Genomic DNA, 12,809 nt, shown 5'->3' on the forward strand with positions numbered 1-12,809 from the left:
ATGTAGCCACCTGCTATATCAAACAATAGCATATTGTTTGTTCAAACTGAAATTCTCTTTCATGGAGAACAAGTCTTGCAACAATATTAGGATAAAGAATCACTGTTCACGGAGTTGTCATTATACCTTCAATTAGATGGTGTGCTACAATAACCATCTTTGTACATCTACAGAAATCCACATAGAGAATCATGCTTGGGTTTTTTAAGGCCTTCTTTTATTTTAGAAATCCATTAATTCTTTCCCTTTTCAGTAAAGTTATTTCAAATATTTCAATGTATATTTCAGGAATGTTTTATTAACTGTGCTGTCTTTAATCTGGGTTCACAGATTTATGCAGCCACTGCTGGTTTTATGAGCACCTGGATTTCAGGTGATGAGTAAACACTTACCAAGCGGGGGCTGCAACATAATGCCACTAAACTTACCTGACTCTTGTGAGGCATCACTTGCTACTGATGATGTACTAGAGCTGATTGAAACATTGAGATTTTTTCCTCCATCTTTGGATTTTCTGATGACAACAACAGCTTGTCTGGCTTGCCGGGCCTGTCGCATGATTGCTGAGGCGTCACTGTGAGTTGCACCTTTCAGACACTTCCCATTAATGGAGAGTACTTCATCTCCTTTCTGAATAGTTCCTTCCTGGCAGGCCAGTCCATTGGGAAATACTTTGTGAACCTATTGAAGAGCCCAGCCACCACACACACACACACACACACAAGGGAGTAGGAAAAAGGACATCACTAAATCCCTTAGTTAACACTTTACACCATGTGCATTTTTTATTCTTTGCCAGGAATAAGTGGCTTCTATCACATTTCAGGATGAAGGATGAATAAATTTGCACGGAGAAGCCTTCCTGTGCACATCCCTCCTCAAGCAGCCAGGGGAGCAGTTTGGTCCTAGTACCAGATGGCTAAAGCCACGCTACCTGTGCTATGTACCTTGCATATTCTACTTCCTGACCCTCTTGCTGCACGTGAGAGGAAGGAGGTGTGACACTTATCTCTAGCTTCCAGACCCCTGACATGTTTTCACCCATGCCATTTCTCCAGACCATGCTGCATGGTCTTCTATAAACACGTAAGGTGTTGGTTATTTCCTGCCAAGGGCTGCGTGTTCTGCCTCAGCTTTCAGAGCTGTTGGGGAGGAGGTGCCCAAAGAAGCAGGACACTGCTGCCAGACACCTGGAGAGACAGCTCTGTGCAGAAGGAACCTGTTTTCACCCACTATGGCCCTTCCAAACCTATCAATACAGCTGCCTGCTTTGATTACCTAAAAGCCAAAAACTGTAGTAGAAAACCAAGCATGTACAAAGGTATGTATTTTTAGATAGAGCGTTGATTTGGGAGTAATTTTTAAGATGCTACTTACTGTGACCACTTTGTTTTCTAGATCAATGCCTCCTGCCAGGCTGAATCCAAGCCCAGCATCTTCTTCCTTATGCAAAACTATAACACGAATATCATCAAGTTCCTAGGCAGAGAAAGGAATAAAGTTAAAAACTTCCCAGAAGATATGTCACAATCTGGAAAATCTGTTGTGCATGTTTTAATGAGACTTAGTGGCATAAGCAGTAAGCATATTAAGCTGCAAAGATTAACAGACTTATTCACTCTACAGCTTTCTGAAAATCATGTACAAAAAAAGAAAAAAAAAGCAGGTGTACCTTTAAGGTTTCTTCATCTAGGGCTTTGACTTCCTCTATAAGCTTTGCCAGCTCCTCAGGGGAAAGCAGAGAGATGACTGACTGCCCCAGCACACCGGATGCTTGAGGTGAGCCCTGTTCCTGTTTGTCTTCCTCCTTTCCTTTGTCTGCCAGGCTCACCGTGTATTCTCTCAGCTCTGAGAGACTGTCCCATTGTGACAAGAACAAAAAAGAAACATTGAGTTATCACAGAACATACCCACTAAAGCAAAAGGCAATTTTGGAGCAGTCATCTTTTCATCTCATTAGCATGTAATTCTGGTGGTAACTCCTACAACTGTTATAAATACAGGCAAATGGAAATTAATCCTGTTCACTTAAAGGAAGTAGAATCCATTGCATAAAAGAATGAGAAAAATTTCATGGCCTCAGGCAAATGAGGCTTTAAGTCTGCTTTATCATGGAGATACTAGAAATAATGCTCCTTAAGTAGGAGGATGTTTGAAATGTCCATGTAAGGATATAATACAAATCAAAACCAAGATTGACAGTCATGAGTCATTTAACCTTCATGCCCTAAAAAGTTCTTAACTTAGCCTGTGCTTTACTTCTGTGTGCTGCTACCTTAGAACTTTAATCTGACAGTGAATCAGTGCAGCTGCTCACCAGTGCCGATCTGTAAATCTGAGTTTTAAATACGGTGTCTTACTTTAAGGAAAAGCCAGTGTCTGGGTGATGGTTCTCACTTGCAGGTGGGGTGGAAGTCCCATCCTCCTCCATGGAGGAGTGAGACACTGTGTCCAGAGTTTCCCATGCACAGTTTCCAGAAGAGGCTGGGGACTGAGGAAGGCAAAGCAATGATTTCATCAAAGCAGATGACACCTGGCTGCTGATGGAATAGATTTTGCTACATTTCTCATCAAATGGCTTCATTATCTCACAAGCCTGGGCAGCAGTGAGAGGGAAGCTTCGTGACCTTAGGCTGTGCGCTTTCGCTACTGACACAAGATGGGAGTTAACTGCTCCCGGAGTTAGGAGACTTGATGAACTTTCAGTGCTGGCATTGCTGCTTGGCTCTGAGCTGGTTTTCTCTGGTCTGGCGATGCTCTCCTTGAGAGAGGAAGATCTGTCCAGGCTCTTTGTAGCCATGGCCACAGGTGGCTGTTGGTGGCTGTTTTCACGATGTGGGAGGAGGGGTTGGTTTGAACAGGCTGGAGCTGCCTCTGCCCCTGCTGCAGGGGAAGAAGGTTCTTTCTGCACCGATGGTTTTAGGCTCAACCTGCGGGGGGTTTTTTCAGGTGACTGTGGAGCACTCAAGGATTCAAATGAGCTTATTCTTTGTTTTATTGATGATCCTCCAGGAGACACACGTGATAAGCTGGATTGCAGTTTTTTACTGGAAATGCTGTCATGGTTGGGAGGACTTGGATCTGCCTGTGGTTTTAGATCTGAATTTGCTTTCCTCAGTCCTTTCAGACTTTGGCGGAACCAGGTGGGCTTTGGTGCAACAGGAGGACCTTTTTTCACACTGTCATTTTCATCTGATTTTAGCACTTTGGAACCTACTAATTCTGATTCTGATTTCTTCAGAACTGTCTCCGAGCTGCTTCGATTTTGGTTCTCTTTCTTTTTGTCTATGCCCGGTTGCAAATCTAAGTGGACGTTGTTTTCACTCATGGTAGGACTAAATAAGCTTTTTATGCAGTCAGAAATTTTAACCCAGGGGTCTTCTGTTGTATCAAGACTATAATCTACCCGTGCTTGTCTTTTAAGTACAGGCCTTTGTATTGATGAAAGTGCACTCCCTGTAATAAAAAGACATCGATTATAAATAACCATTTGTCTACTTCTCGCTGCATAATTATTAATTCATTAACCTTGAATTTTGTTCAAGCCCCTAATAAATATTTCTTGAAGTTTCTAAAAAATTTAAATATTTAAAAATTCTTAATTCTTGATCCATAAGTTCTGAACCCAGATACTGAAATTAACTGAAAAACAAGGCTCTTGCACACTTAAATACGAGATTGCTTTTTTAGAGGGTTTACAAATACTGAAATTCTGGGGTGCTGAAATCTTGATACAGGATGTAAGAGCTAAAATAGAAAGTTAAAATTGCAATGTTGTTTGCAGCCTAGAGAAAAAGCTGGTGTTACAGTAAATTCTTTAAAAAAATGTTTATTTTCTACATTTAAAAGTATATCCTACTCTAAAAAGACTATCATAGGAAGATCTTCTATATTTATGCTTCCTCAAATTTCCTCAGGCATTTCCAGTTGACTTTTCTGGTAGGTAAAAACTTGATTCTAATATGGGTCTATTTTTTACTTCAGAAAGCAATTCAGCATTTTTATGTTAGACATGGTAGACCTGAATGGCAGCAAACTTCTGATTATGCAGCTGCACAAGTATTTTTTTCTGCTTGAGTGCTACATTGAAGTTTTTTTAAGGCAACATTTTTACTTTTTTTTTAATGATCTAAGCCATAACGTACAGAATTACATAAGCCTGTATGTTGTAAGAGAGCTCTTGAGATTGTCTTGTTCCCTTAACACTGTTTCCTTAATTCTAACTAGCACAGCAGAAAAGTAACTTACCAGTGGTTTGTACCATTGCAACACCTAGAGTCTTGAAATTGTGCATAAAAATATCCTTTAGAAATGCTAAAACTAAGCTTTAGTATGAGATATTCAGCATAACTAAGCAGTGTCATCTTAAGCAATACAGAAGTACTGTACCTGTCCATTAATAATTTTTACAATAAATCATCTCTAATGCTGTTTTTGATGTAGTTTCTCTTTTTAAAAAAAATATTAATCAATATTTTTTAAGTTACAATACATCATCTCTTATGCTTATTTTGATCTACTTTCCCTTTCTTTACAGATTAGTCAATAATTTGAAATTTCATCAGTTCATCCCAAAATTTAGAGATATGGTTTGAAGACTACATTTAAAGAGAAACTGAAGTCAGCTCAATACCCATTTTGGAATCCAAACTAAATACTAGATATTTAGCTGGGTGTAAAAAGTTCATGGAATTAAACATACCTAATTTTTCTTTTCTTTCTTGATCTCTGCCCACTGGAGCAGCAGTTGTGTGCTCCTTATCACATGCAGTAGGAGAAGTGGTGAATGCACTGTGGGTTACATCGGTTTGGTGTCCCTCTAGCATTGCTTCTCCAACTTCCTGCTGAACAAACAGGAAAGAGAAGTGTGTCAGAATGCAATTATGCAAACCACACTATATATGAATCTGGAAAGAAACAGAAACCCCATATAAAATTGTGGTAGGCAGGCCTCAGATTGACTAATAAAAAATTTGTGGGGAATAAGGGTTAAAAAAATTTAAAAGCCCTAATAAAACCTTGTCTAAATGATCTGAAATACATTCTGACCAGAAACTTTCTCTCTTGGGTATATAGAGATATACAGACCATCTTAATAGAGGAAGTTGTCCTCCTGAACAGACCTTGATTTTTCATGGATTTTATTGATGTTAAGATTTAGGTTTTTCTCACTGTCATTTAGATTGATTAAGTACGAAGAATAAGAAGTTGCAGGGTGTGATAAGTTCAACAAGTTCTTTATTGCCCTTAATTTTACTCATGAAAGTTGATTTTCTAGCAGTGGTTTCTACTGAGGGGATAGCAAAAATTACCTTACCTAAGATGCTTAACTGAAATTTTCTCAGATATTAACTTTATATGTGGATTTCAATTTGCTCATATAATTTTGTCTTGATCTTTGCAGCTTGGGAACTGGTTGGGGGGGAGTGTTTTTTGTGTTTGGTTTGGTTATTTGTCGTTTTGTTTTGGTTTTTTCTGTGTTTTTGGTTTTTGTATTTTTCCTTTGCATTGAGAGTAGTTAATTTCTACTGCCATATTACTAAACCTGAAGATAAGAAGTTTCGGTTTTAAGCAAACCACAATTTTGTTTCAACATGCAGATCTCACAATCCTTCACGCTCATGCAAAAGTGAAACACTCTCTGTTGTCCTAGATGAGAGAGGGAACTGAAATTTAGTAATGTACAAATGTACACTTTTCAAATACTGTAGCACATCAACAAAGATGTATGTGCACCACAATTTAAATGGGTTTATTTAATACCTCCTGGTTTCAAGAAATGTATCTGAGCCCAAGATTCCCTGCTGCACATAATATTAGTGCTTTCTTCCAATAAAAATCCACTACTGAAACAAAGAAATTATTGTTTTATGATTACTTCATAAACTATATGACTCTGTGACACAGGTAGTTGGGGTGAGCCACACCAAGCTGGCATCAGAGGCTGTGGAAAACCCTCCAGTCCCAGCCTAGGGCATAAGCCTAGAAGCAGAGCATGCTTGATTACCACCAATGGCACATGCTCATGAGGAGAGGCAGGGACTAGGATTCATTCTTGCAGCTGCTTTCACTGGGATTTCAATTCAGATACCTTAGTATGGAAGATTTTCAGACAATTCTCTGCCTTCTGATGTTACTTTGAACATAACATTTTGTGCTAAATTGGCTTCACTAAGATGTATTTTCAAAACAGAAGAGCTTCACCTTCTTCCCCCAATTCTCATGTGTATCTACATTTTCTATTTCTTTCCTACTCTTCTTTCTGCTGCCATGCAAAGCCACTTTGCCTTCCTCTTTCTCCTGCCTCACAAATATGCAGACACAAGAAAAATGTTGTAAATTTTACTTTACCTGAACACTTGAAGATGATGCAGCCACTTCTGATACAGGCTTCTCTTTTCTCTCTGCATTACTCTGGTCATCACACGTGCAGTCCTGCTTGAAGTATTTCCTTGGTGGAGGTTTGGGCTTTGATGATTTAGGTTTTCTAACGAGGATCTCTGATGACTTCTTAGTGTTTTGCAAGGCTCGACCACCTTCACTACAGGTTGGAGGGGAATTTCTCCCTGAATTAATGGCAGAGAATGAGTACAGCAGCCCAGGCTGCTGGGTGATTGGTACATCTACACTGTGTACTCTTGCTTTCAAGTCTGTGAGCTGTTGCAGAGCAGCAGGGGCACAGGAGGCCCGGGGGTTGTAGCTGCTGTCGCTGCTGGAGCGGGTCATGAGGCGCTGTGCCCTGCGGCTGCAGCAGCCCACGCTCCTGTCCATGTGCTTCTCACAGGGCTGCCTCCCGTGCCAGCTCATTTCCAGCCTCTTCACACCTGTACCAGGAACATGGTCAAAATGTCTGCTCAGTGCATGCAAAGTGCTCTCCTAAGATTCAGCTGATGGATGGATGCAAAGGTGTGATTTATGCATTGAAGGCTTGTAGGGTCAAGAGTCAACAGCCAAGTTCCTGAACAACCTAATAACATTTTCCCTATACACAGGTATGTCAGCACTATAGTTTTACTGATGATGACTGTTACCTGTTGGTCCTTTAGAAGACACTCAAAGCAGTGTCATTAATGGGAGAGGATGTAATACCTGAGCTGGGAAAATAGCTCCAGCCATGACTGCATTTCCTCACAAAAAAAGGAATTAATAAGGTTTACCCCTAGGATATCACCTTCATAGTTCCTTGTTGTCATAGTCCTGTCACCTACAGACAGTGGTTTGAAAAGCTCTAAGCAGAGCTTGTGAATTGGAGAGGATGAGCAACTGTGAGAGGAAGTTTGCACAAGAAATTTTTGTTGCTAATTAGACAGACTTGGTCTGATCCCATCACTCTGTAACATATCATTGGAGACATGTTAGGAGGGCTGTCCTGTGAGGTTTCCTCCTCTTTCTTTCTGCTCTTGACTGTTTTCAAGGAGTCTAATACAGTATGTAGTCATCCTTGACATCTTTTAAGTCAAAAATACCATGTCTGAGTGAATGCATTTATTCCCTTACCTTCAGTACTCCATTGGTGTCTCTCCTTTCCAAATCTGTTGCTTTCCACAGCTTGTGCAACAGCTTCTTTTAGCTGTTGCTCAGACACCTAGGAAATATTATGTCATTTTACTCTCATGGGGTGAGTTAATTGCACACCATTATATTTGTATATATCCCAGTATATATGAAGTATATCTAGGGATATGTTTTTTTAGTGGCTGTTTAGGTAAAATGAGAGCTTTCAAAGACAAACATTCTTTTGCAGATTTCACTAGAAGTGGAATCCTGGATTTATCAGTATAAGGTAACTCAATACAGCATACTTTATGTAACACTTTAAACTTAATAATAACTTATACAGTATTTGGTGTTAGGAAGCATTTTGTTGAAAAACCTTGCAAGAATAAAAGACTGTACTTCAATATTAATTTAATTACAAATATTGGTAGGGCAAGACCTAAATTTTAATTACTGAAAGACAGTGTATTAACATTCATTTGTTTTTGGGGAGGTATGTTCCCTCTTTCAAATTACTTACTTATTATTGTCAATTCTTTCTTACATAAGAATTACATTTTGGGTTATTCCTTAAATGTTATTTCTGTAGTTTCCTTATCACTGCATAGAACCTCAGGTAAGACTGTCACCAGTGATCTTCAAATCTTAAATGATTATACTTAAGAGAGTGCATATCTCAGATTTTTTTGTGTGTGCAGTGATGATCATAAAGAGATCAGCATCTTTGTAGTCAACATTTTTCCACTTGTATTAGATCAGCACTTGCTGCCTCTTCGTTCTCAATACGTTTCATGTTGAAATTCAGAAAGAATGCAGACTGTGCTACCTGTGGTTCAGGGTGTCTGCTGACAATGATTTGTACTGCACCAGGATCACAATGGCTCAGCACAGCATAAACTTCATTAAGGGTTGTATTTTGTACTGAAGTTTCATTAATTTCAATAATTTCATCTCCACACCTAGAGAGATATTGAAGAAAAAGGAGAGAGGATGTGAACAAAAGAGATCTTCTCCTGACCTCATCTCACCCATGTGAAAACATACAAAAACCAAATTCATAAGGTCAACCTAATTAATTTTCTTACAGATTAAATCTTTCTGTCCTGTTACAGAAAATAGAATGGGAATGAGTTGGATGTCAAGGGGTTTTGATCTGACATGTTGCACGCAACCTCTGAGCTTTCTGCATGTTCAGCTGTGCACACTTGGTGTTCTTTTTGCAGCTCAGCTGCTGCTTCCACCTACACCTTCCTTCCTTCCTTTTCAGTTAACACTTCACATCTCATGTCTTTATATTATGTTAGTTCTATTTAAGGTCAGAAAGGATGTTATGTTTCTGCTACATATGTGAATAACCTGTTAAAAGAAAAATTCCAATGACAAACTATCAAAATCTGCTAAACTGGATCTTTATAGATGAAATCCAAATTTGGCTCATATGGAAACTGAGATTGCCTTGCTTTGCTCTAGTTCTCACACATGGTAAGAGCCTGACTGAAGACACTAATTTGTATCATGCAAATATAAAAATAATTTTAAACTACAGTTCTTTCAGCTAAAGTATTAGAGAGGAGGATTACAGAACACCTAAACTTAAATCAAAAATACTTCATGAAACTGCTGTGGTCTGTTCAATTTTCAATATGTTAAACACTACTAGTTGGTCAAAAATCTCTGAAAGTGAATTTCTACACTCTCACTAAAGCTCATTCCAGCAAATCTGTTTTTCTATTGGGCAAGAAGTGATAGAATTTGAGGAGAATTTTCAGGAAAAAAATCTAGTGTTTAAACAAGCCAAGTTATGCCATATGTTTAGGTTTTTCCAAATAGTTTCTCATTTGGAGATCTCTTCCAGTAGAAATGCTACAAGCTTGTCTTATACCTTCAAAGTTATCCTAGCTTGGACAAGAGGCAGAGATTTCACTGGGTTCTGTATTTCTTGAAATCCCACATATCCTGAAGACATGCTTCAACCCTGAGAATATCACATGTGCCTTAAACCCCAAATTCTCAGAAATCAATATTTCTTCCTGCCCAAATAGGTCAAAAATAAACCCATAAAACAGATCAATGAGGAACTTGTGGCATAAGACAGCCAGCCTTTCCCATCCTACCTGAGTCTCCCATCCATATGTGCCACTGAGCCTGGCGAGAGGGTGTGAATAAAGATCCCTGAAATACACTGGAAGTAAGGGATGCTACATAACCCAATTCCAAGGCCAACTCCTGGCTCTGAAAGAATCAATAATAATAAAAAAACTCCATAAGAAACAGTCATAGCAAACCATTGAAGAGCCTTCTTAAAAAATTAATCAAATTCTTTTTTCTGCACAAACCAGAACAAAAGTCTTGTTTTCATGATTGTTGCACATTCAGTATTTGTTGCTGCTTCCATTGCATTTTTCTATATCTTTCTATTGTTTTATTATGGGGTTGTTATGGGGGCTTTTGTTCCCCTCATGATTAAAGTGTAACAGACACAATGCAATGCAGGTTTATTTTGCAAAATAACTGTCGTTATAGAAGAATTCAAATGACTTTACAAGGAGACAGAATAGAAAAAAAATCAGGAGCTAAAATTAAGAAGAAAAACAAGCTAAAATTAAGGATATATGGCTGCTGTTAGCTATATCATTTCAGTCCTCCCTCTGTTTAATACAGCTAAAGACTTTTGTGAGTTAACCCTCTTTGCTCTGGACTGTCACTGATGTCAGATCCCATCATGTGTGTTTGGTAAGTCCCTGGTACCTCATAGAGGCTTTGCTTTGTTTGTTGCTCTGATGTTCCCACATTTAAAAGTTTATTTCATTGTGCCAGTGGTTGTTTATAAATAGAAGATGATGATGGTTGGAAAGGAGGTAAAAGAACTACAAGAAGATGTATGTACTTATTTCATTTGGTTTTAAGCCTTTTCAAGAGTGAAATTAACTGCTTGCATAATTATGGGTAAGAGCTGCACAGCCTGCTTAATAAGAGGCATTTGTTGGCAAGAGCTTTACTCTTTCCAAGTGAAGGATATGAATGGTACTCTAATGCTTGAGAGCAAAAAATCCTCAGTGATTGGCTCTTGAGGACAGATGGTGTTCAAAATCCTGCTGTTGATAGATACTTGTTAGCACTGACAGGTACAGAGATCTAATTTAGTCTATAAAAAAAACCTTAGTTCAGGAAAATAACCAGGTTTGTGAGGAAAGACATTCAGAGAGCAAATGAACAGTGGCTTGTCAGTCAGTGCTTTGTTGGCAGTGCTCAGTTAATGGCAACACTCACCTTTGTTTAGGGTAACTTCCATTATGACCCTGTCATTGGGCTTTGTAGGATTTAAGGAGAATGCTGCATTTTCTGAACTGAAAGAGCTGTTTTCCTTGGTTATGCATGTGCTGGAGCTCAGTGACTGACACAAGAGGGGTGACTGACAGCTGGAAGCAGAATGAGGTGTGCTGAAGCTTGTCCTGACTGTAAGTGTCAGAAGACCCTTTTTGGCCTGCTAGAAAGAACAGACAGTGAGTGAATGGGTTGAGCTCACATGCACATTGTGTCTAAAACCAGAGATGGTTCTGGAGGGGAGAGTACATAACCTTAAATTTCTGCAAAGCGTCATAATGTGTTAACCCATGCATGGATTCTCCATTCAGTTCCAGGATTTCATCACCTGTTTGGAAAGAGAAAAAATTATATTACTATTACTGTATTGTGCAATAAGTTACATGGTAACATACATGCACTCCAAAGGACTCTTGCAAAAATAGATGCAGGTGTAAAAGGCACTTAGGGCTCATTTCAGCTTCAATCTGTCATTCAGCGTCATTTTTTGGGAAGTAGGAAAAGGGAGAGAAGAGGCATTTCCCACCTTCTTGTAGCCTTCCATCAGCAGCAGCAGCTCCACCAGGAAAGATGGTTTTGACATAGATGCCTATTGGTCCATAAATGCTGTCTTTACCACCAACAATACTGAAGCCCAAACCCTAATTTATAGAAGAAAAAGTGTGTGAGAACCCAGGTTCAGTTCTCAAACTCATTTGCATTACAGCTCTTCTACATTACCTACATGGGCAGTATTGTCAGTGGAGTAGTATAATCCATGAAAAATAGTCAATCACATTCCTGTAGTAAGAGTAAATGGGAATTTCTGCAGAATCCACTCATGTTTTGCTTTTTGTTTGCTCCAGTCAATTAATTCACTATTATATGCACATAGGAAGGTGTCTAAATTATTTTTAATTTTTTTTCTTGGATATGAATTAGCAGCCCAAAAGTAGCAAGTGCAGTCACTTCTCTGCACTTTGCAGATCACATTTGTGAGATGAAGTAAAACTCACAGTAAACCAAGAGAGCCAGTCTTACCTTCCCTTGTCCTTTCATCAATACAATGTTTGAAATCACTGAAGCCTGTGAGCCACAGGATGTGTGCACAAGTTGTGCTGTACTTAGGGATCTAGATGGCCTTGAAATTGCCTGTGAACATTAAAAAAAACAACAAAACCCACAATTTTCTTTTATGCATAAGCAGAAATTCTTGAACATACATTGCAGCAGCTTGTTTATTTGAAATTTTCTTCCTTATAACTGATGGTACTAAAAATTCTTTTTAAAAAAAATACTTTCTCATTTTCATAAGCCATTTGTTATTGAGAAAATTGCTGCTCACTAGGGATTAAATCTGACAAAAATTAGGATGTTGGTCCTTGAAGTGATGAAATGGTGTAGAAAGATATATTTGTGCTCTGCCTTGAGTCCCCATGCCAAAACCCCATTTGTGGTCATTAGGGGACATAAACTAGTATTATCATTTTTGCTTTCAAGAACTAGAATCAAGACATTCAAAATCTTTCTTTCATCTTATGACTAAAACCTTTATCTTGGCACATACCAAACCTGTTTTCAGCATTTTTCCCAAAATATGAATTTGTGCTGGATTTCCTAAATTCAGCCTCTGAGATTTGCCCCATGTTAATAAACTTTTAATGAAAACCTCCTATTTCAACATGGAATTTGGTATTACAAGATAATTTAAGCACTGACAGAAGTCATTACCCAAAGCTAACTATGCATGAAGTTCAGCGAGGTCAGAGTTAATTGCACTCATTACACATCTGAGAGAGTTCAACACTTTTTTTTCTTTATGCAGCAAAGTGAAACTAGCAGGTGTTGAAGAGTGAAATATCAGCCAAAATTATGGCTTCTGAATATGTGAGTCTCAGTTTTGACATGAAAACCAGATTATCTACTCAACATGGGACTGAGAACAGGATTAAGAGCTCAACAGGTATGCAACACCAAAAGCATACTCTCCAAAACGTATCCCTCTGTCA

The 12,809-nt window shown here is 38.7% G+C and overlaps 1 protein-coding gene across 1 annotated transcript in view; it reads right to left on the reverse strand.

Moving 5' to 3' along the window:
• IL16 (interleukin 16) overlaps positions 1–12,809 on the reverse strand; it is a 29,421-nt gene that overhangs the window by 1,262 nt on the left and 15,350 nt on the right. Inside the window, exons 7-19 of the mRNA XM_039723532.1 lie at positions 11,842–11,952; positions 11,348–11,462; positions 11,076–11,149; positions 10,768–10,981; positions 9,612–9,729; positions 8,324–8,456; positions 7,498–7,585; positions 6,352–6,824; positions 4,703–4,844; positions 2,361–3,456; positions 1,673–1,856; positions 1,378–1,479; positions 429–681 (exon numbers count right to left, since the gene is read on the reverse strand). Coding sequence (XP_039579466.1) covers positions 429–681; positions 1,378–1,479; positions 1,673–1,856; positions 2,361–3,456; positions 4,703–4,844; positions 6,352–6,824; positions 7,498–7,585; positions 8,324–8,456; positions 9,612–9,729; positions 10,768–10,981; positions 11,076–11,149; positions 11,348–11,462; positions 11,842–11,952 — 3,103 coding nt within the window. The remainder of the gene's footprint in view (positions 1–428; positions 682–1,377; positions 1,480–1,672; positions 1,857–2,360; positions 3,457–4,702; positions 4,845–6,351; positions 6,825–7,497; positions 7,586–8,323; positions 8,457–9,611; positions 9,730–10,767; positions 10,982–11,075; positions 11,150–11,347; positions 11,463–11,841; positions 11,953–12,809) is intronic.

The sequence above is a fragment of the Passer montanus genome, unplaced genomic scaffold (genome assembly GCF_014805655.1).
Source record: "Passer montanus isolate IOZ18808 unplaced genomic scaffold, ASM1480565v1 scaffold5, whole genome shotgun sequence".
Classification (NCBI taxonomy): Eukaryota; Metazoa; Chordata; class Aves; order Passeriformes; family Passeridae; genus Passer; species Passer montanus.